At 36.4% G+C, this 23,709-nt stretch overlaps 2 protein-coding genes across 2 annotated transcripts; both read left to right on the plus strand.

The window, feature by feature from the left end:
* The first annotated feature begins 234 nt into the window (after positions 1–234).
* On the plus strand, positions 235–10,309 carry LOC113356004 (tubulin-folding cofactor D-like). The gene is given in 17 exon segments (XM_026598998.1): positions 235–616; positions 1,224–1,771; positions 2,373–2,475; positions 2,789–2,965; positions 3,673–3,852; positions 4,623–4,739; positions 4,910–5,014; positions 5,317–5,487; positions 5,572–5,787; positions 5,972–6,170; positions 6,804–7,009; positions 7,084–7,308; positions 7,405–7,971; positions 8,049–8,318; positions 8,444–8,488; positions 9,273–9,458; positions 9,766–10,309. Coding segments are annotated over 17 exon segments (3,843 nt in total). The 5' UTR covers positions 235–379; the 3' UTR covers positions 10,057–10,309.
* Positions 10,310–10,820: 511 nt separating this feature from the next.
* LOC113361199 (CDT1-like protein a, chloroplastic) lies at positions 10,821–13,766 on the plus strand. Its single transcript, XM_026604521.1, has 7 exons — positions 10,821–11,052; positions 11,141–11,260; positions 11,355–11,571; positions 12,005–12,682; positions 12,835–13,036; positions 13,128–13,218; positions 13,379–13,766. Exons 1-7 carry the CDS (start codon positions 10,865–10,867, stop codon positions 13,434–13,436), a joined length of 1,554 nt encoding a protein of 517 aa, XP_026460306.1. The 5' UTR covers positions 10,821–10,864; the 3' UTR covers positions 13,437–13,766.
* Positions 13,767–23,709: the final 9,943 nt, after the last annotated feature.

Genomic DNA, 23,709 nt, shown 5'->3' on the forward strand with positions numbered 1-23,709 from the left:
ACAGAATAGGCTAGTCATTCGGAAAGAAGTTGATACGCTTCCAATCAACTTGTAAAAAAGATTACAATTTAAGATAGGAAGGAGTTTAAAACATCACACACTTTAATATGATCAATAGTATGTGGATTTTTCTTTTTTTTATTCTAAACTGGGTCGACTCGGAATATCGCCGAACTCAAATCCTTTTCGTGGGCGGTCATCTTCTCTACAATAAGCTATAGCGAAGCCAAAAGCACCATCATAGTGCTTGCCCTTGCATGGTTTCTTCTGGCCCGGCACTTACTAAAATAGAGAGTAAGGTCTAGTCGCCAATCGCCATAGTAAAACAGACTTGAATCAAACTGTTCACTTTGTTTCTCTCATTCTCCCAATCGAAATAATGGCAACCAAAGAAGAAGTAGTAGAAGTAGAAGAGCAAAAAGCGCTAGCGAAGACAACGACAACAATGGAGATGTTAATAGGATCAAATGATGAAGATGATGAACATGATTCTTGTGAATTAGTTCTTAAAAGATATTTTCTACAAGAATGGAAACTCGTTAAATCTCTTCTTGATGATATTATTGCTAATGGTCGTGTAGTTGATCCTTCTGCTGTTAACAAGATTCGATCCATTGTAAGTCCATTTCTTCAGTCTCTATCTCATTTCATCACAATTTACTTTGTTTTGGAACATTATAGGTATTTGATTGTAGAGTTATTTGTTAGTCGATAGAAATTGAAATGGGTTGCGGATTATTTCTGAAGTTTTATATAAGCTAGGGTTTTACTATTGAACTCAATAAATGGGCATTTTAATAGTTTCTTTGCTGAAATGGTTTGGATAATTTGTCAATTTAGAGCTAGTTTGTCTTTGTAGCTCGTATTCGGCTACATTGTTTAGGTGTGGACGTAGGATGCTGATGTAGATTTGTTTTGGAAGCAATTTTCTGTCTATGTGTCAGAAGAATTTGTTGATCTATGAGTTTAAGATGGGTAGTCTTGTGTTAATTGACATTGTGGACCTATGTCTTTCTTTTTTTTTCTTCAGATTTTTCAGTGTAACTAATATTTGTGCGGCTAGGTTTCTGAAAGTGAATAGCTTTAGAGATTGGAGGTCCATGTAATGGATGGCGTACTGACATGCTCTCCCTCTTAGATTTTTTTAGGTTAAAATGCTTGGTGTGCACAAATAAATCTGCTTTACATTCTTCACAATCTTGACTGGGTTATTTGTTCTGCAGTTGGATAAGTATCAACAGGAGGGTCAGCTTATCGAGCCTTACCTAGAGATCATTATATCTCCGTTGATGTTTATAGTTCGATCTAAAACAGCTGAACTTGGAGTGACATCTGATGAAATTGTTGAAGTAATCAAGCCTTTGTGCATTATTATTTATACCCTGGTTACAGTCTGTGGATACAAGGCAGTTACAAAGTTTTTCCCACATCAAGTCTCTGATTTAGAGCTTGCTGTTTCTCTTTTGGAGAAGTGTCATCACACAACTGGTGCCACATCACTTCGACAAGAAAGTACAGGAGAGATGGAGGCAAAATGTGTCATACTTCTATGGCTTTCTATACTTGTGTTGGTTCCTTTTGATATCTCTTCTGTGGATACTAGTATCACAAATACGGATAATTTAAGTGGACTTGAGCCGGCCCCTCTGGTCCTTCGGATATTGTCTTTCTCCAAGGATTATCTCTCAAGTGCAGGTCCCATGCGCGGAATAGCTGGCTTGTTGCTCTCAAGGCTTCTAACACGTCCAGACATGCCAAATGTCTTCACCAGGTTTCCCTCAATTTTTTGTTTAATACTTTAATGTGCATGTCAGACTTGATTTAATTTCAATAGAATGAGTAAGCTACCTACTGAATTCCATGAAATCTGATGGACTAGGAATGCAAGATACACATAAGCGTACCCATTTAAGATGATTCCATAGTTTCTCATTGCCAGTGAAGAAACCGTCAAGTGATTAACCCTTTCTAGCTTACACACTTGAAATTCATATTGACTGGTGCATTCTAATAAACTACTTTGAGACTTTAAGGAAGTGATGATCCTTTGTCTTGTTTAACGAGAATCCATTTGGTCCTTTGAAAGAGGGAAGTATAGTTAGTTTCTTGGATACACGGGTCCAAGAGGAGTCTATCCTTTGGTCTTTAACTCTTTATGGTATATTTGATTGTATGTGATATCGACATCGGGGGTTCAGCTAAAATGATTTGGCAGGATATCTTCCTGCTTCTTACGTAATGAAACATGTTTGCACCCGTCTTGGAGCCTGTAATGCTAGGTAGAAGTTATGGGTTGTGATTTATCTTGAAGAATGTTGTATATTGCTCACTCTTGCTCGCATTACATATACTCTTCTTTCTTTTTCTTTCAGCTTCATTGAATGGACACATGAAGTCCTGTCTTCCGTCACAGACGATGTTACTGATCGATTTCGACTACTTGGAGTTGTGGAAGCACTAGCAGCCATATTTAAGGTTTAATTTAAAGGTTTTCAGCATTATATAGCCATGCCTATTTTCATTACAATATTTTACAATGCAAATCAGCTGGCCAAAAAAAACAAACAAGAGACTGTCACATTTTTAAGAATCTCTGCACTGTTAATAGTACATAGAAATCTGACAATTCAAAAATTTTCACCCTCTCATCTCAAGATCATGAGTTTTTAGTTGTGTTGCTTTCTATTACTGTTACTCTGCTCCTCATTCATCCACAATATCTGAATTACATTTGCTCGTGGAAACTCATTTATATGGGTTTTCTTCTTTCTTTTGCATTCATATGCAGGCTGCAAATAGGAAGGGTTTAGTTGATGTAGTGCCAATTGTTTGGAGTGATACTTCAGCCTTGATGAAGTCCAGCACCGCCACTAGGAGTTCTTTGCTTCGGAAGTTGTTGGTGAAATTGACACAACGTATTGGGCTTTCTTGCCTGCCCCAACGTTCTCCATCATGGCGTTATATGGTTAGAAAAATATCTAATAATCTTCCTCTTCCCTCATTGTGATTTATTGTCATTTTCTATTTCTTTATTACTCCTGGAGATCCTTCAGCTACGCCATATTAATTTTTCGTCCTTTTCTTCCTTATTGTATTTTGACCTTAGAAAATTTACTTGTTTATATTTATGATATACAACAACCCTTGCATGCATGGTGTCCAATATCATATATGAAGTTCTATAGCTTTTATGTGCCACTTCACTGGAACCGCAGATCATTGTACCTACCTCATATGCTAGCCATTATATGGAACCCTATATAACAAATATCAGACAGTCAACTTTAATCTCAAAACTTGAACCATACTGGGAAAATAGGAAAGGAGTGGTCAAAGTATGCCACTCTATGTCTTCTCTTCTCTGTTCAAATCTTTTATTCAAGAAAATTAACACATCACATCTCTATTACATGGCTTTCTACTACTATTCTATTACTAATTTAAGGACACTGCCCATATCAGTGCTTTAAACGCCTTCTTTTAGCTTTGATTATTTGAGTTCCCAACCTCAGTTTTTTTTTATCCTGTTCTTCTCTCATTTTTGGGTGTTTGTTTTTTATTTTTGATTAGGAGATTATACTAGGTGTTCGTAAAAAGACATGTGCAGCAAAAGATTTATGTTGTTAAAATTAAACTTTTCAGTTGCGTCTAACCTATTTACTTATGAAACAGGTGAGCAACACCTCTTTGGGAAAGCAAGCTTCCGTAAAAAACGACCAATGCAATCAAGGTCTAGATGCAAACTTATGTAATTTGGAATCAAGTGCAAGTTGTCTGCCTGAAGAAGATATGGATGTTCCAGAAATCTTAGAGGATATAATTGAGCTGCTATTATCAGGGTTGAGAGACTCGGTATGTAAGAAAGATGCTATTACCATTGCATAGGTTAGGTTGCATACTTGTGCCTTTTAGATCATTCTCTTTGGAGTGTTTGGGTCTTTTCTAATAGATCGTCACGTGTTAGGTTGATGGTTGACCGCTACATTCTGTAGTCGATGGATTTTTGTCTTCCGTAGATGTCCGGCACTATGCTAGGTTTTGCCAATGTATAAGTGGGTTACGAGTTTTGCATGTACATATTAAATTTTTCATTGACTTTGGAAATAGATTTTCTCGTTCGGACAGTGTTTGTTGTTCGAATGAGCACTATATCTCATTTGATCTTAAGGAATAAGTTATGGATCATTCTTAAAAGGAAAGACCTAGCTTTTACTGGTTAGGCTTGCATGCAAGGCTTCTGAATCCCAGTTGAATTTAAGTGAAGTAGCTTGTTTCATGCTCAATTTGAACGAGTTTCTAACTCTTTGAAACAGTATTAGTGTATTACTGCTTTTTTTTGGTTAAATTATAAAGTAAATTATATATATGTGATGAAAAGTACAAGAGGGATGCATGACACTACTTTGGAATATTTTTCTGTGCATAGTGCAAACAATTATGATAAAGTTGGTGTTAAACTCTTAATCACAGAATATATCTTTTTAGTATCCAAAATGCCAGTCGTGCCTTTAGGTCCTGCTGGCATCATAAACTCAGCCTACAAATATTGTATCTGGTTTCTTAATTTGTATAAATTGACAGTGTATGTGGTTATATAATCTGAAGATACGGTTACTATTCAGGACACTGTTGTGCGATGGTCTGCAGCAAAGGGTATAGGACGAACAACTGCACGTCTAACGTCTGCGCTTGCTGATGAAATCCTATCATCTGTGCTAGAGTTATTTTCACCAGGCGAGGTTTGCTATAGTACCTCTTTCTTGTTCAATGGCAGTAAGTCATGTCATTTTGCTACGGGTACTCATGGTTAACATCAGCAGAGTAATCCAGTTTCCCTATAAGCCTTTTGGCATATGTGCTAGCCAATGAGGTCTTAAACTTTAGCTAATTTTGTCAGTTGGGTTTATAGGGAGATGGTTCATGGCACGGAGGTTGCTTAGCATTAGCAGAGCTGGCTCGGAGAGGTTTGCTTTTGCCTGTTAGTCTTCCTAAAGTTGTTCCTGTTATTGTAAAGGTAAAAGGCTTTCATCCTTTTTGAATACTAGTCTATATCTTGAGTTAAAATTAAAAGCAAATCCTTTCCGGTTATCCCTTTGAGCACTTGGTTGGTTCTCGTCTATCTCTTTGCTTGCTCTTTTGAGTTTGGCTCTTACTTTATAGATCATTTCTACCTCCGTATCTCATCAACCCTCGTAAACTTTTGGGAGACTTTCTTTGTTCCTTACTAGTTGAACCTTTTCTATTAGGATAAGCTTGCTGTTTACGGCACCTGAGTTTCATAGTAACACGGCCTTATGAAGTGTACAATTTTATCAGGCATTACATTATGATGTCCGAAGAGGTCCACATAGCATTGGATCTCATGTTCGAGATGCTGCTGCATACGTTTGTTGGGCCTTCGGTCGTGCATACTATCGTTCTGATATGAAAAGCATTCTGGAACAGCTTGCCCCGCACCTTCTAACTGTTGCATGCTATGATCGTGAGGTGGTTAATTCTTTTCTCTCCCAAGTTTTGCCTACTCTATTTGTTAATTGTCAGTTGGAGATCTTATATCCTCATGTTTATTAGGTAAATTGTAGACGAGCTGCCGCGGCTGCTTTTCAGGAAAATGTCGGAAGACAAGGAAGTTTTCCACATGGAATTGACATAGTGAGTACGGCGGATTATTTTTCACTATCTTCACGTGTAAACTCGTATCTTCTTGTTGGTGTATCTATTGCTCAGTATAAGGAGTATCTTCATCCCTGCATCGAAGAACTGTTGGACAGCAAAATCTGTCATTGGGTATGGTCTAAAGCTCATTTAACTTCATTTTTTCTTTGTCTTTCTCTCTGCCTTCTTCTTCTTTTTTTTTTTTTTTTTGAAAACAATTGGAGGTTCAATTTTCGTGAAACTGCAGAATCGTTTGTGTGGTATTTTGTCATACTGTTTTTTTAATATCTAACTCAAACAAATTTGACATATCCAGGAGAAAGGCTTGAGAGAACTGGCATCAAAAGCCATGTCCTCTCTTGTGAAATATGAACCTCAGTACTTTGCTGATTTTGTTCTTGAGAAATTGATCTCTTGGACTCTGTCATCTGATTTGTGCATGCGGCATGGTGCAACTTTAGCTGCTGGGGAGCTTGTTTTGGCTCTATACTCATGTGATCTTATACTTTCCACTGGTTGGCATCTTAATCTTCTCGTTAAACTCGTGATTCACCATATACAAAATGATTTTTTATATTTTGTTCTTGTTACAAAGTAACATCATAAATAGTCTACTATAGTTTTTATTTTTTACCATCTCTTCTGGTTAGTAGTACTGCAAAACTACACCTTACTGCCTAGCCAACATGAAAATGTCCTGACGCTCGATTTTTGTGTGGGCAATCTTCTCACAGTTTCAATCATCCTCACACTTAACACACTCCAATACTTGACTCCCTGAAAATTTACAATAATATGGTTGGCTCAAAACAGAAGAACTTCAACGAGTTCTTTAAAGGGAGTGAAGTTTTAGGATATGTGATTGCTTGCAGGGGTGGTCTTCCTTGTGAGGATGTCGTTATCACAGAATTTATTCCTTGGATCATCTCTATATCGGCCTCATGGTTATGGTGCATAATATTAACGTGCGTCGGCTTCATTGTCATTCTTAATTGTGCTTTGCGACTGTAACCAAGATGATATAACCTCGGTTGTCAGAAATAGTGAGATTATGAGCATGCCTCATTTGCGTGTCTTTCTTTTTAAGCATTACCCATTGCAGTTAGCGTACTAGTGCAAGCTCATCAATGTTTTCCTCCTACGCACAGATAAGCAAAAATCTGTTGCTGGTGTGGTTCCTGCTATTGAGAAAGCACGCCTTTATCGCGGGAAAGGGGGAGAAATTATGCGTGCTGCTGTTTCCCGGTTCATTGAATGCATCTCTATCGCCCACATACGTTTACCAGAGAAGATAAAGCAAGGGTTGCTTGATACCCTAAACGATAATTTGTGACATCCCAATGCTCAAATACAGGTGCAAATTTGTTTGATTCTGATATATTTGGCTGTATCTGTGACTATACCAGGATCCTAATATGTTATATACAGAATACTGCTGTTGCAGCCTTTAAGCACTTTGTTCCAGCGTATTTTGTCAGCACTGATGATGGCAGTCCAAAGGATATAACATTAAAATATCTGAAACTCTTAAAAGATCCAAATGTTGCTGCTAGACGAGGATCAGCATTGGCTATGGGTGTTTTACCTTTTGAATTTTTGGCTACAAAGTGGAGGGCGGTGATATTGGAGCTTTGTTTCTCTTGTGCAATAGAGGTTTATATTCTATTATTTATTTTTTGTCATATGAGCATTTTCACCTTGAGATTATCAAGTGATTTTTAATATGCTAAGACGTTTAAAAAAATGCAGGATAACCCTGATGATAGGGATGCTGAGGCACGTGTTAATGCCGTCAAAGGTCTTGTATCAGTATGTGAAACCTTAACCAAGGAAAGAAAAGTTTCCTTCTTCAAGTCTACCGAGGAGGACAGATCTTTGTATCTGCTGATCAGTAATGAAGTGATGCAGACTTTATTTAAGGCTCTCGATGACTATTCTGTAGATAACAGAGGTGATGTGGGTTCCTGGGTTCGTGAAGCAGCTATGGATGGGCTCGAAAGATGCACCTACATTCTTTGTGAGAAAGAATCAATTGGATCCCCAAGAAATACAGCTGAAGTTGAATCTGTGTCAGATACAGTTGATCCTGAAGTGAAAAGTAATGAACCAAAGGTCCCACTTTTCGGCGAAAGTCATGCAACTTGTTTAGTTGGTTCCATTGCAAAGCAAGCTGTAGAGAAGATGGATAAATTAAGAGAAATAGCCGCAAAGATTTTGCAAAGAATTTTGTACAATAGCAACATCTTTATACCGTGTATACCTTACAGGGAAAAGCTAGAAGAAGTTATTCCTAATCAAGGAGATCTACAGTGGGCGGTGAGTATATTTCTGACTCCATTTAATGTGCTTGGTGAATTTCTTCTGTTAACAAGTTGTTCTTCACTTTTATGCAGGTGCCCACTTTTTCATACCCACGCTTCCTACAGTTACTTCAGTTTAATTGTTACAGCAAATATCTGCTCTCTGGTTTAGTTATCTCCATTGGTGGACTGCAAGATTCTTTACGGAAAGCATCAGTTGCAGCTTTGCTAGACTATCTACAAGTTACAGAAACCGGAAAGAATGATAAGAAAAGCTCCAGAGAATATGATCTTTGTATTGATCTCATTTGGGTTCTTCAAAAATTCAAGAGATGTGACAGAGTTATTATACCCACCTTGAGGGTAAGCTACTTCAAAGCTCTTGATTTATTTTGTATTAGGGCTAGCTACGCAAAACCAACTCTTCTTTACGTTTATCAGATTACTCTCTGCTGGTTGCCCTAATCTTGATAATCCACTTTTTACAGGTTATCGAGATTCTTTTCAGCAAAATGCTTTTCTTGAATATGGAGGTTAGTTGACTCAACATGCCCAATCAGTTTATATAGATACTGAGTAGTTTTTTCTCCTTGCTTTTCATATCTTTAGTTCTATTATGGATCACTCCTGATGCTATTTCAGAAGAGCAGTCCATTCTTATGTTGCAGTGATGTCAGCGTTTTATATGGGCTTTAATTGTTTTGATAGGAACTCCGTTCTTGTTCTCATGTTATCTCCCGTATAAGTTCTTCTTGCATGTAAAAAAATCGTCCGGTTGATCACGTAGGCATGTAACAAGAAGTTCAACATTCTTGTAACTCGAATGACTCGCCACCATTAGGCATAACAAACTTTGTACATGTTACCAGAAACTTATGAAGATCTCCAACGTAATTCAAGCAGTTGCTGTGAATTTAGATATGCTGATTTATAGGATAGATCCCATCATTTTGAATTTTGAACCAAAATCACGTTCCGTTGTATGCATATATTACATAAATTGAACATGAGATATGAAGCTCCTTTGGCTTATTTAGGTCTGTTTCTTGTTTGAGAAAATGAGCAAACGTATCTGTTACATGAGTTACCTCCATGGGGTTGAACTTAGGATGCTTAGTTTTGTTTCAAATTTCAAGTACTGAAATGAGTTGATGGTATTTTGTGAGGCAGTTCACATCCATTTCTCTGGTCATCATTTTTTGTTTGTTCGTTTAGTACATAGTTAAGAATTGGTCAGCCAGTAAAATTTGTTTGCAAGATTCTACAGTGATTGACTATTGACATACAACAATTTTGCTTTAAATAAATGACAAAAAGGGCCACACGCGGGACTTTTGTGCAAGTGTTTTGGATTCCCTGGTTGTCGAGTTAAAGAATTCGAAGGACTTCTCCAAATTATACACAGGAATATCTATTCTTGGATATATCGCTTCCGTTTCGGATCAGATTAATTATCAGGCATTCTCTCAGCTTCTTACCTTTCTTGGCCACCGTTACCCCAAGGTTCGTGAGCATACATTATGAAACATTTTACTCTTACTTTCAAAGAATACGCCAATTGTTAAGTTTTGATGTTGGGGGTATTAGCCTTTGATGATGGGCTAAGATTGGGATTTGTTTTCCAAACCAATCTATTGGACATTGTGCCTCAAAACAGTTCTCTTGCTGTTTAATTATGAAAATATGCATCTCAAATCCGAATTGCGAGGTTCACAGTATGTAGAAGGCTTACATAGATGCCCCCTTAATTTTAACCATTGCCTCGAGATAATAAGCATGGTTCTTCTGTTGTTGTTTTTTCCCCCTCCAGATACGGAAGGCTTGTGCTGATCAGGTTTATCTGGTCCTCCTTCAAAATGGAAATGTTATCGCAGAGGACAAAATGGAGAGAGCACTTGAAATTGTTTCAGAAAGCTGCTGGGAAGGTGATATACAGGAGACGAAGCAGCAAAAGTTACAATTATTTGAGATTGCTGGAATAGAATTGGGGTCACAATTACAGACTTCAAACAAAGAATCAAAAAAGGACGGTGAAAGGAAAAGATCACTAGCCGATGAAAATGCATCATACTCCTCATTAGTTGATTCATCAGGCTTCTAAACCACAAAATTTTGTAACCTGCTTTTTAAGTTTGTTAATGATCTTAGTTCCTGGGCCCTGGCAGTAAAATATCTGACCTTAAAAATTTTGATACTAGGATTTACATGATTTTCAATGTCCCATTAATGTATTTAATATGTTGTCTCAGTATTTCTTGTGGGTATTAGTTGGATGGGTCTGTTGTAAAAATCCCTGCAAACTATTCAACATTCAGGATTTGCATATCACCAATGTACTCAATTTGTTGTCGAGATTTTACCTGTGTTAGATGAACGGGTCTGGCCGGTGTCACTGTAGTACAGTGATAAAGTCACTTGGTGAAGGTTGAGTTGGAGACTAGTCAGGACCAAATTCTTTACCAATCAAAAAAGGAAAAAGATTCTTTACCAATCAAAAAAGGAAAAAGATGAACGGATCTGTGGAATAAATATTTCACCACACCAGTCACCTCCGACTTCCAGCCACAGCTCACATGTTTCACCTTGAATCAGACCACAAAATGGTGGTAAAAATGGGATTTTGTTTATTAATACTTACATGAATGGAGCCCATAAAATACGTTCTTTCCGATCTGAATATCGCATTATTCAAGCGTAATAATAAATGCCACATCATTTGGCGGGAGAGTTTAGGCGGGAGAATCCTACCACGTGGGTGCCAAGTCAGATTTGGCGCCCATCTCAACACTGATTCCCGCCAGTTCTGTGTCATATATATAATCTTGTCTTCATCGTTTAGGGATTATTCCCTCCATTTATTTTCTACTGTACCTGCGACTGATATTAGATCCCTAAATAAATTTTTAGAAATGAGGAAAGCCTCAGCTCCTTCGTCAATTTCTGAAAGCTTCAAGCAGAAGAAGATTCGATCTGTAAAAGATCTGAAAGAGTATATGATGGCAAGTAAATCTAAGAAAGAAGAAGAATCGTCCTCCATGAATCCAGTCACACCTGTCTCTAAACCCAAAAAGAAGAACCCAATCACACTCCCAGAAAAGTAAGTTTTGATTTTTTATTTTTTCGATTTCACATTGTTTATGTTTTGTAATTTACTTACTAATTTTGGATTATTGTGATTGAATCAGGTATGAATTGTTGATTGATTTCTATAAGAGTATGGAAAAATCAATCAGATTACTTAGAATGAGACGAACAATGACTACATTCACTAATGTTTCACGCAGCGTTGAATCTCTAACAAAAAGGTAATTCCTTTTGCCTGTTTCATTTCATTTCATTTTCTTAGATCTACATTTCTGTATTCTTTGTTTCTGATTTCAAGTGGTTTATGCTTTTCAGGAGATTTACTACTGCAAATTTAGCGCAAATCAAGTATTTATTACCTGAGGAGATTGTATTAGAAAAGGTTACAATACAACAAGACGAGTTAACTCAGTTTAAGAAGTCGGATTTTTTGATTTCTTTGCCCCAAAATTATGAACCTGGGAAGGGGTTCTCAAGTCTGGAGAAGGTCTTTCGATCCCGCCTTAAAGATTTTATGAAATCTCATCCTCAGGTACTCCCTTTTAGCCTTTATGGATTTCAGCTTTATATTGTGTATGATGTCCTTCCTTGTACAGTCAATTGCCAATTGCAATTTAGGCTTCAGAATTCAGATTCACATTTTAATGTGCTTAGGACTTATTAGGATTCGTTTTTCTCTTTGGCTACTTACAACTGTTATTGCCTTAATTTAGGAGTTCTGTTACCTATTTCCTTTTCCTAGAGTTTAACTATTCTAAGTATCTCTAGATTTAGTATCTGTTTTCCTATTTATATTCAGGATTGTAGTTCTGGTAAGACACATTATTATTTCTTCTTGTTCGCATCTATTTTCTTCCCAATCTCCAGATTGCTTTCTTTCATATTAGATGAGGATCTCAATCTCTAACTATTGTAGACTTGGGGTCAGTTTTACGCGTGTCGCTGACCAGTGTTTCTTTGATCAGGATGATGATGTTCCAGAGGGAATACTGCCTCAACTATTTAATCCAACAAAACCAGATAACACTAGAGAAGCTGGCAATCTTGTTGCGGCCTCTGTCCTACCTAGTTCTTTCAAGAGTCGATTTTCAGCAAAGGCTCCAATCCTAGAATCAGAAAAAACAGACCTATTATCAATTCCTTTGAAACCTTCCACCTCAAAAGCACCAGAAACCTCAGCCTTATGTGAAATCTCAAAGGAGGAATCTCCTTTTTCAGCTATTCCATCTCCTCTTAGATATTCTTCCAAACTACCCATTACTATCAACTCAACAAATTCAGTAAAAACACCTCCTCCAAGCCCTTTGGCAGCTTCCGTCGAAATCAAATCCAAGGAAATTGAAGATTGCTATTCAAAAGATGTTGGTGTCTTTGAAGTTACTCCAGCTAAAGTCATATCCACTCCATCAAGGGTGATGATGACTGTCACACCTGATCTCCCAACACCTAAGAGAGAACGTATAATACATCAAGAAGATGATTCAGTTGAGTCACCAAGCAAGTTGCTTCGGCGCCCACCTAGGAACAGGTCGTTGTTGTTTAATACTCCCGTGAAGAAGGCAAATCCCATGGAAAAGATAAACGAGGAGGCGAGTTCTTCGACTGGTCTAAATAATCTTCTTGGGACGGAGCTTGTGCAATCGGTAATTCAACACTCTACCTTGCTAAGAATCATTTTGAGATCTTTCTAAGCCTTATCTTGCATTTAAGTAGGAAGAGCCTAAACATTTGAGTGCTGAAGTCAGTATTTCATTGTAATCCCACTGGATGGTTAATTGAGTTTGTTCTTTTTCAGATAAAGGAGAATGAGAAAAGGGTAATGGAGGAGCAAGACTCAGACCTGTCTCGTGCAAAGTTGAGGAAAAGGATGATTGCCAGTCTTCCGAAAATGTTTGACATTGTCCATCTCATATTCAACTCAATGAAGCGCAGTGTTGCCACAAAAGAGGAAGTTATACAAAAAATAACTGCAAACCACATTGATGTAATTGATAGAAGTAAGACCCTTGATTCTGTAACTATTATGAGAATCATTATCTTTTCTGAGATAAAAAAGTTTGATCTAACTTGAGTTTCTTGGGGTTTCAGGAGAAACTGAAGAACAGTTGACACTTTTGAAAGAACTACTTCCAGAATGGATTTCTGAGGTGGTGGCATCTAGTGGCGATGCTCTTTTACGGTAAGCTTTGTTACTTGATAGCATGATATATATATATATATATAGCCATTTGAATGTTGATTGAGGATATTCACTTCGTTTGATGTTTGCATCTAGAAGAACCAAACTCCATGGTCCAGTATTTAACTTAACATTACATTTTCATTGGATTCTTTTGCAGTATCAAAAAGCTGAGAAGTACTGACGAATTACGAAAAACACTCGACCAAGCCGTCTAAGTAGGTGCTCTCTTGGCTTTTCCCTGAAATATTTTTGGGCGTCCAAGTTTCAGCCTAGCTCGAAATATCATAGCTCCTTCAATCAGCACTAGGTTTCGAAAGTTTAAAAAAACAAAAGCACTAGGTTTCACTAACACTGGTTTATCACTCCCTAATTTTGTTGCTACGTGAGTGATACCAATTATTTATTTTGTTCTTTCTTTTGCTTCCGTTTCGAGGGAAGTTTTTGAGCTCGCTGTCTACCCTGTACATATATTACAAATCGTGTAGCAGTTTAGGCTGATGATGTAACATAATCAATTTAATACAAAAACCATTTGGCGTTCCCATTACAAATGTTGTCTCAGCTTTCTTGTTTGTAATTTTGTATTTGTTGGATGGGTCTGTTGAAAAAATCCCTGCAAATTTTTCACATTCAGGATTTTCATAAATTTAATGACTAATCCCGTGAAGAAGGCAAATCCCTGCAAATCCCTGTATTTGTTCGACATTACCGCCCAATGCACTTCAAATTCACACTTTGAATTTCAAAACTGAGTTCCCGCCTAATCTTAACAGAATACCAATCCTTATGACACATCATGATGTTTTTCTATTGGCTATTATTGTTAGGTGAAGCGATTAATTTATTTTCGTTCTTTCTTAGAATATCAATCCGTATGACACAACATGATGTTTTCCTATTTGCTATTATAGTTAGGTTTCACTTTGGGAATAAGCTCGACAATCCCGCCAAATACCAATTATTCGCGCTCATTCTAAATAGGAATATAAATCCGTATGACCCAACAAGCTGTTTTCCCATTGGCTACAATTGTTAGGTTTCATCGTGTTCGACATACTTATTCCTTAGTTCGCGCCTAATCTTAATAGAATACCAATTCGTATGACTGAGAATCCTGTTTTCCTATTTGCTATCATAGTTAGGTGAAGCCATTCATTTATTTTGCGTTCTTTCTTGGAATATCAATTCGTATGACACAACATGATGTTTTCCTATTTGCTATCATAGTTAGGTTTCACTTTGGGAATAAGCTCGACATTCCTGCCAAATACCAATTATTCGTGCCCATTCAAATAGGAATATAAATCCGTATAACCCAGCAAGTTGTTTTCCTATTGGCTACAATTGTTAGGTTTTACGGTGTTCGACAGTCAATGCACTTGAAATTCAAACTTTGAATTTAAAAACTGAGTTCGCCTAATCTTAATAGAATACCAATCTGTATGACACATCATGATGTTTTCCTATTGGCTATCATTGTTAGGTGAATCGATTCATTTTTTTTCCTTCTTTCTTGAAATATCAATCCGTATGACACAACATGATGTTTTCCTATTTGCTATCATAGTTAGGTTTCACTTTGGGAATAAGCTCGACAGTCCCTCTAAATACCAATTATTCTCGCCCATTCTAAATACGAATATAAATCCGTATGACCCAACAAGTTTTTTTCCTATTGGATACAATTGTTAGGTTTCACCGTGTTCGACATTCCCTCCCAATGCACTTGAAATTCAAACTTTGAATTAAAAACTGAGTTCCCGCCTGATCTTAATAGAATACCAATTCGTATGAAACAACATGACGTTTTCCTATTGGCTATCATTGTTAGGTGAAACGATTCATTAATTTTCGTTCCATGATGTTTTCCTATTTTCTATCATAGTTAGGTTTCACTTTGGGAATAAGCTCGATATTCCCGCCAAATACCAATTATTCGAGCCCATTCTAAATAGGAATATAAATCCGTATGACCCAGCAAGCTGTTTTCTTATTGGCTACAATTGTTAGGTTTCTCCGTGTTCGACATTGCCGCCCAATGCACTTGGAATTCAAACTTTGAATTTAAAAACTGAGTTCCCGCCTAATCTTAATAGAATACCAATCCTTATGACACAACATGATGTTTTCCTATTGGTTATCATTGTTAGGTGAAGCGATTCATTTATTTTCATTCTTTCTTGGAATATCAATCCGTATGACACAACATGATGTTTTCCTATTTTCTATCATAGTTAGGGCAATCAACAAACTTATTGTTTTGTTGAGCCACGTGGATGAACAAACTGCATTCTCCACTATGGAAAACAAGGCAAAATGAACAAATATGATGTTTTAGGGGATCACTAGTAATTTTATTAATATAAACTAATAAGAGTTGGTCCCACTAATGATTTTATTTAATAAATTGGGTCCCACTTGATTATTTAATAATAAAATATAAACCCTACACATAAATAACAGTATTTGGAGAGAGAATTTGTTAGGGGCGTTGGAAGCTTGATCGCCCGCGTTTGTAAATCCAACGCCCGCGTTTGTAGCACCACCGCGCAGTCTTCCATCACACGCGCGCTGGGTGGTCCATCTCGATGTTCAAATCAACAGATTTGTTGATTTGAACATCCATTTTTCATGTTTGTTGAGTCCATAGTGGGAGCGAAATGAACAAACTCCAAGTTTGTTCATTCCATAAGAACTGCTCTTAGGTTTCACTTTGGGAATATGCTCGATATTCCCGCAAAATACTAATTATTTGCGCCCATTCAAATAGGAATATAAATCCGTATGACCTAGCAAGCTGTTTTCCTATTGGCTACAATTGTTAGGTTTCACTGTGATCGACATTCCCGCCTAATGTACTTGAAACTCAAACTTTGAATTTAAAAACTGAGTTCCCTCCTAATCTTAATAGAATACATATCTGTATGACACATCATGATGTTTTCCTATTGGCTATCATTGTTAGGTGAAGCGATTTATTTATTTCGTTCTTTCTTGGAATATCAATTCGTATGACACAGCATGATGTTTTCCTATTTGCTACCATAGTTAAGTTTCACTTTGGGAATATGCTCGACATTCACGCCAAATACTAATTATTCGCGCCCATTCTGAATAGGAATATAAATCCGTACGACCCAGCAAGCTGTTTTCCTATTGGCTACAATTGTTAGGTTTCACCGTGTTTGACATTTTCACCCAATGCACTTAAAATTCAAAGTTTGAATTTAATAACTGAGTTCCCGCCTAATCTTTATAGAATACCAATCCGTATGACCGAGAATGTTGTTTTCCTATTGGCTATCATTGTTAGATTTCTCTTATAAGTAAGACAATATTTTCTCACAAATACATCGTGTCAAACCCTAGAGAGAGAGATGGATATGATTCCCTTCGTAGATGGTTCCCATTCATAAAACCCTTCACCCCAAGCACAAAACCCTACATCCCAAACTAGAGATCTCATAAAAGTTGCTGATTCAGAAAGTCTTCCTCTAATAGCAAAACGAAAAAGAAAGTGCTTCACAAATTTCGATTCTATCAATGTCTGTAAGGATAAAGGTGATGTTGTTTATAATGATATTCCATTTAAGTCTCCATCAATCATTTTTTGTACCAAAACATCTCTGAATTTGTGTTAAAGAGTTGTTAAAGTCTGCGGGCATCCAACTCAAAACCAATTGGCAATGAGTGGAGTGGCCCTTCCATATTATATTTAAGTTAATTAAAGGGAAACAAGCAATGTGGGAATATTGTCCTTCCATACGCCCCCTCACGTGTAAGGCCAGTAACTGGGCCTAACACGTGGACCACGTACATAATGACCAAAGTCGGGTCATGGGTGCACAAGTGACAAATCGGTCACGGTAATATAATAATAATGGCCAAAATCGGACCTACATCCTGCGTAGGTACCTAGCTCTGATACCATGTTAAAGTCTGCGGGAATCCAACTCAAAACTGAAAAGGCGAGGGTACCCAAATATACCTCAAGCTAAAACTTTTCCTACCTATAAGTCCTTTCTCTGAAAGTGATTGTTTATGGACTGAGTCGAGACAATGCAACTAATCAGTTCACACTTCGTGTGATCGTCTATGGATACGATATCGAGACAATACAACAACGAAGTATGTTTACTTGATAAAAAGGTTCGGACTTAACCAAACACAATAGGATTGCTTATCAAGTAAATATGAATTAACGTTTGTGTAATTTACTTTAATTATAATAAAATAATTATAATGCGGAAAATAAAAGTAAATGACACAACAAGATTTTGTTAACGAGGAAACCGCAATTGCAGAAAAATCCCGGGACCTTGCCCAGAATTGAATACTCTCAGGATTAAGTCGCTACACAAAATTAAACCAACTTCGTATAGTTGAGACTAAGTAACTAAACCTATAGTTCACCTAGTTCCGTCTGTATTCCCACGCCTCCAACTTATGAATAAGTCACGTACTTGGAACAATTCCTTTGGTTCGTATTCCAAACAGTAAAGGAACAACAAATCTATTTGGTAGGAACTCTCTTCAACCAAGTGATGTGAGTTCGACAAAGGCTCTTCCGTTTATATCAATAAACTCATTCGTCAGGTTCTTAGATCTATCTTATTCTTAACTATCGAAGTAATTGTTAAAGATTTTGCAATCAATGCTTTTATTAACAAAGAATAATATTGATGCCGATCTACACAACTAATCAATCCAATCTACCACAAGGATAAACCTATTATAGTTGGATCCTCTTATACCGAAACAAGTATTGTGCACACCAAAGATTATGAACCCAAAATCAGAAATCTTCAATATCTTCTATGTCTTTAAATCTTCTTAGATCTTTAATAAAAACCTGCACACAACAACTTGAATCTCTTGTGATCAATCACGCACATAACGGATTCTGTTAACAATGAATTATCACAAGACGTCTTTAGATCTACAAATAGTCTAAAGATCCATGTCGAAACTTCGATCTAGTTTGAGTGAATATTATATCAGAAGAGAAGATTCTCAAGCATAAACAAACTAGGTGCAATCAAATTTCAACCACCGTTAGTCAATCAAATCAATCGAAAAAACAAGATAAACCGCAATTATCTAGTTTCCCACCAACGGTATAATAGAGCTTCTCAATCCCAAATAATACTTTAAACTGAGCGGCCACAAAAGATTTCGCCTAATTATGTTACTCTCCTCTCTGAATAGGCGGCTTCACCAGTAACAACACAACCGAGGAAGTTTGCTGTCACGAAGGATTAGTTTGCTAGAAATACAAACTTCAAGTATTTATAGACAAGGAAGTTTGGACACCAAGGAATTTCCAAAACCGAAAATATTCTCAAGATATGCAATATATTCCAAATTCAGTTTCCATAATTCCTGGAAATGCCTGTCCAAAATAATGACCGAAAATCTCTTTGGAAAATCTTTAACTAGTAAATGCACATTACTAATTCTCATTTTCCTAAAATAAAATTAACAACCTTAAATAAAAGATTCTTAACTTATTTATCTTTCGATCCTGGGATTTTCTTCCTTTAGATATTAAGGAATAACTTTGAACAATAAAAGATAAACATTACAACACATGTTCAAAGCATGTCGACATCCTTACTTTATAAGTCCTCTTTCATGGGTTTAACGGTTCTACCAAAACAAGTTTCGGTTCTACCTCCATGTGAGTACTGTGCATAGTCACACTAGCTTTCCGAAATTCGGTTGACTAGGTACTAGGATCGGTTCCCCACATATATATGGTATCTAACTTATATGTGTTGCACATGTCCATAGGATCGGTTCCCCTTTTCCTAAAATAGTGTTGCACATATCCATAGGATCGGTTACCCTTTCTGCTAAAAACCTTTTGCACCTCATACAAGGATCGATTCCTCTTTGTGATGTGTTGCACCTCTTAATAGGATCGGTTCCCCTTTACCCAGAGTCGGTCATACACAAATCACAAATTCGATCATACTATCTCAGGTGATTACTTGAGATCGGTTTCACTAATAAAATTCATACCAATACATAAGTCAGGCCTTTGTGAATAGTTTTACCAAGAACATAAACAAGTCATGAGAGGTTATACTAAATCACACATATTGGTTGTTCACAAGATATGCAATGAATAGCAATACCAATAACGCCTGGCGATTTTCTTTTCGATTCATAAACAAGTTTATGAACTTACTTCCTTAAAACACATGTAAAACATTGTTTCCTAGGATTAAATCCTCACCTCATACCCATACATAATCACAATAGCGTTTAAACGATTATGTCGATGTCTTTTCTACAAAGTTTAATGGTTAAGCAATAAACCTCGTATTGTATTCCTTAATACTATGTCTATCTAGAGTGTTCATGCTTCGAAGTTTTGTTTTCAATATGCACGACTTGAAAGATATGTTAGGGAACGAAACAGTTCAAGTCAAATATCACTAACCTCAAGTGGAAGGATGATGTTGTCGTTGTATCGTCTTACTTCTTCACTTCTTCAAGTCTTCGCAATACTTGTAATGTCTCATATCCTAATACTTTCAAGCTAACCTATACGAAGTTGACTCTAGTACATAATCAAGCGACTCTTTAAATGAGTTTTGATTCATAAAAATATGACAACCAAACTTGACATACCAACTCTTGGTGGGTTCAACCGAGCTATGCTCTAACAAAAACCAATTGGCAATGAGTGGAGTGGCCCTTCCATATTATATTTAAGTTAATCAAGGGGAAACAAACGATGTGGGACTATTGTCCTTCCACAAGAGTTGAACAAATCAGAAAGTGTGGATTTAATGAAATTGTTTCCCCTATTTTCAATGTGGGTGATTCGAGATGGTATAATTTTCTCACTTTTCTTTCTTTTATTTTTCTTATCAAGTTTTTTTCTTTCTTTTAAAACACGATTTCATTCCTAAATTACTTATATCAAATGTTTGATGATTTGTTTTTAGGGAACTAATTATGTATCTAAAGGGGAAAGAGATGGTTTTTGGCCATCTTTCTCTGTATATCTGTCCCGTCGAGTTAAATGACACTGTCGAGATGGAGTTCAAAATATCAATAACCAGTGAAACTGATGACCAAAACACATTGAAAAAAGTCTGTGTTTAATTTCATATTATCAGTTTTTATTATTAGTAATTTCATCTTTATCAGTTTTTATTATTACGAATAATTCTATATTTTATCTTATGGGTTCATAGCTTTAATATTTGCAGAAATGAGTCACACTTTTCCTGCCAAAAGAACTGAAGAGAAGGGTTGGGAAAAAATCATGGAACTGGAAAACTGTATGCTGTTGGAAATGGATTTCTGGACCAAGGTAGTTTGATGATTAATGTTGAGCTTAAATGTGAGTGGATATTTGACATAACTGATAGTGATGATGATGGAGATACTGCAGTTGAAGATCTAGAGGATGTTAATGGAGTAGAACCTTGAAGAGCTTGTTAATGGTAACTAACTCTCAGAATTGAAGAGTAGTAAATGGAGTATAGAAGTAAATGGACTTAGTTACCATTAACTACTCCATTTACTGCTCTTCAATTCTGAGACTTAGTTACCATTAACAAACTATTCAAGCTTATACTCCATTAACATCCTCTAGATCTTCAACTGCAGTATCTCCATCATCATCACCATCAGCTATGTCAAATATCCACTCATATTAAGCTCAACATCAATCATCAAAGTACCTTGGTCCAGAAATCCATTTCCAGCAGCATAGAGTTTTCCAGTTCCATGAATTTTTCCCAACCCTTCTCTTTAGTGCTTTTGGCAGGAAAAGTGTGACTCATTTTTGCAAATATTAAAGCTATGAACCCATAAGATAAAATATAGAATTATTCGTAATAATAAAAACTGATAAAGATGAAATTACTAATTATAAAAACTGATAATATGAAATTAAACACAGACTTTTTCAATGTGTTTTGGTCATCAGTTTCACTGGTTATTGATATTTTGACCTCCATCTCGACAGTGTCATTTAACTCGACGGGACAGATATACAGAGAAAGATGGCCAAAAACCATCTCTTTCCCCTTTAGATACATAATTAGTTCCCTAAAAACAAATCATCAAACATTTGATATAAGTAATTTAGGAATGAAATCGTGTTTTAAAAGAAAGAAAAAAACTTGATAAGAAAAATAAAAGAAAGAAAAGTGAGAAAATTATACCATCTCGAATCACCCACATTGAAAATAGGGGAAACAATTTCATTAAATCCACACTTTCTGATCTGTTCAACTCTTGTGGAAGGACAATAGTCCCACATCGTTTGTTTCCCCTTGATTAACTTAAATATAATATGGAAGGGCCACTCCACTCATTGCCAATTGGTTTTTGTTAGAGCATAGCTCGGTTGAACCCACCAAGCATTGGTATGTCAAGTTTGGTTGTCATATTTTAGTGAATCAAAACTCATTTAAAGAGTCTCTTGATTATGTACTAGAGTCAACTTCGTATAGGTTAGCTTGAAAGTATTAGGATATGAGACATTACAAGTACTTCGAAGACTTGAATAAGTAAGAAGCTACAATGACTACATCATCCTTCCACTTGATGTTAGTGATATTTGACTTGAACTGTTTCATTCCCTAACGTATCTTTCAAGTCGTGCATGTTGAAAACAAAACTGCGAAGCATGAACACTCTAGATAGACATAGTATTAAGGAATACAATATGAGGTTTATTGCTTAACCATTAAAATTTGTAGATAAGACATCAACATAATCGTTTAAATGCAATTGTGATTATGTATGGGTACGAGGCGAGGATTTCATCCTAGGAAACAATGTTTTACATGTGTTTTAAGGAAGTACATTCATGAACTTGTTTTGTGAATCGAAAAGGAAATCTCCAGGCGTTATTGGTATTGTTATTCATTGCATATCTTGTGAACAACCAATATGTGTGATTAGTATAACCGCTCATGACTTGTGTTGTGTTCTTGGTAAAACTATTCACAAAGGTATGACTTATGTATTGGTATGACTTTTATTAGTGAAACCGATCTTAAGTAATCACCTGAGATGGTATGCTCGAGTTTGTGATTTTGTGTAAGACCGACTCTGGGTAAAGGGGAACCGATCCTAGTAAGAGGTGCAACACATCACAAAGGGGAATAGATCCTTGTATGAGGTGCAACATGGTTTAGCAGAAAGGGGAATCGATCCTATGGACATGTGCAAAACGTTTTTAGGAAAAGGGGAACCGACCCTATGGACATGTGCAACACATTCAAGTTAGATACCATACACATGTGGGGAACCGATCCTAGTACCTAGTCAACCGAATTTTGGAAAGCTAGTGTGACTATGCACAGTACTCATATGGAGGTAGAACCGAAACTTGTTTGGATAGGACCGTTAAACCCATGATTTGTGATTGAGTATTCTTGATCAATCACATAGTTCTTGAAAGTCAGATGAACCAATTCTAAACTTTTTTGGAAGTGTGGAAAATCGGTTTCAAGGTTGTAAGTATGAAAGAGGACTTACAAAGTAAGGATGTCGACATACTTTAAACATGTACTGTAACGCTTATCTTTAATTGTTCAAAGTTATTCCTTAATAGGTAAAGGAAGAAAATCCTAGGATCGAAACATAAATAAGTTAAGAATCTTTTAATTAAGGCTTTTAATTTTATTTTAGGAAAATGAGAATTAGTAATGTGCATTTACTAGTTGAAGATTTTCCAAAGAGATTTTTGGTCATTATTTTGGACAGAGCATTCCAGGAAATATGGAAACCGAATTTAGAATATATTGCATATCTTGAGAATATTTTCGGTTTTGGAAATTCCTTGGTGTTCAAACTTCCTTGTTTATAAATACTTGAAGTTTGCATTTCTGGTAAACTAATCCTTCGTGACAGCAAACTTCCTCGGTTGTGTTGTTACTGGTGAAGCCGCCTATTCGGAGAGGAGAGTAACCTAATTATGAGAAATCTCTTACGGCCGCTCAGTTTAAAGTCTTCTTTGGGATTGAAAAGCTCTATTAGTACCGTTGGTGGGAAACTAGATAATTGCGGTTTATCTTGTGTTTTCGATTGATTTGATTTACTAACGGTGGTTGAACTTTGATTGTACCTAGTTTGTTTATGCTTAAGAATCTTCTCTTCTGATATAATATTCACTCAAACTAGATCGAAGTTTTGACAGGGATCTTTAGACTGTTTGTAGATCTAAAGACGTCTTGTGATAATTCATTGTTAACAGACTACGTTCTGTTCGTGATTGATCACAAGAGATTCAAGTTGTTGTGTGCAAGCGTTTATTGAAGTTCTAAGAAGATTTGAAGACAAAGAAGATATTGAAGATTTCTGATTCGGGGTTCATAATCTTTGGTGTGCACAATACTTGTTTCGGTATAGAGGATCCAAATATAATAGGTTTATCCTTGTGGTAGATTGGATTGATTAGATGTGTAGATCGGCATCAATACAATTCTTTGTGATTAAAAGTACTAATTCCAA

The sequence above is a fragment of the Papaver somniferum genome, chromosome 3 (assembly GCF_003573695.1).
Source record: "Papaver somniferum cultivar HN1 chromosome 3, ASM357369v1, whole genome shotgun sequence".
Taxonomy (NCBI): Eukaryota; Viridiplantae; Streptophyta; class Magnoliopsida; order Ranunculales; family Papaveraceae; genus Papaver; species Papaver somniferum.

Bases quoted from the DNA above. Each gene is read 5' to 3' on its own strand.
- LOC113361199 (XM_026604521.1), top strand. From the start codon at position 10,865: ATGAGGAAAGCCTCAGCTCCTTCGTCAATTTCTGAAAGCTTCAAGCAG. The intron at 11,053-11,140 runs GTAAGTTTTGAT...TGATTGAATCAG, and splicing joins CCAATCACACTCCCAGAAAA to GTATGAATTGTTGATTGATT. The intron at 13,037-13,127 runs GTAAGACCCTTG...TTGGGGTTTCAG, and splicing joins CATTGATGTAATTGATAGAA to GAGAAACTGAAGAACAGTTG.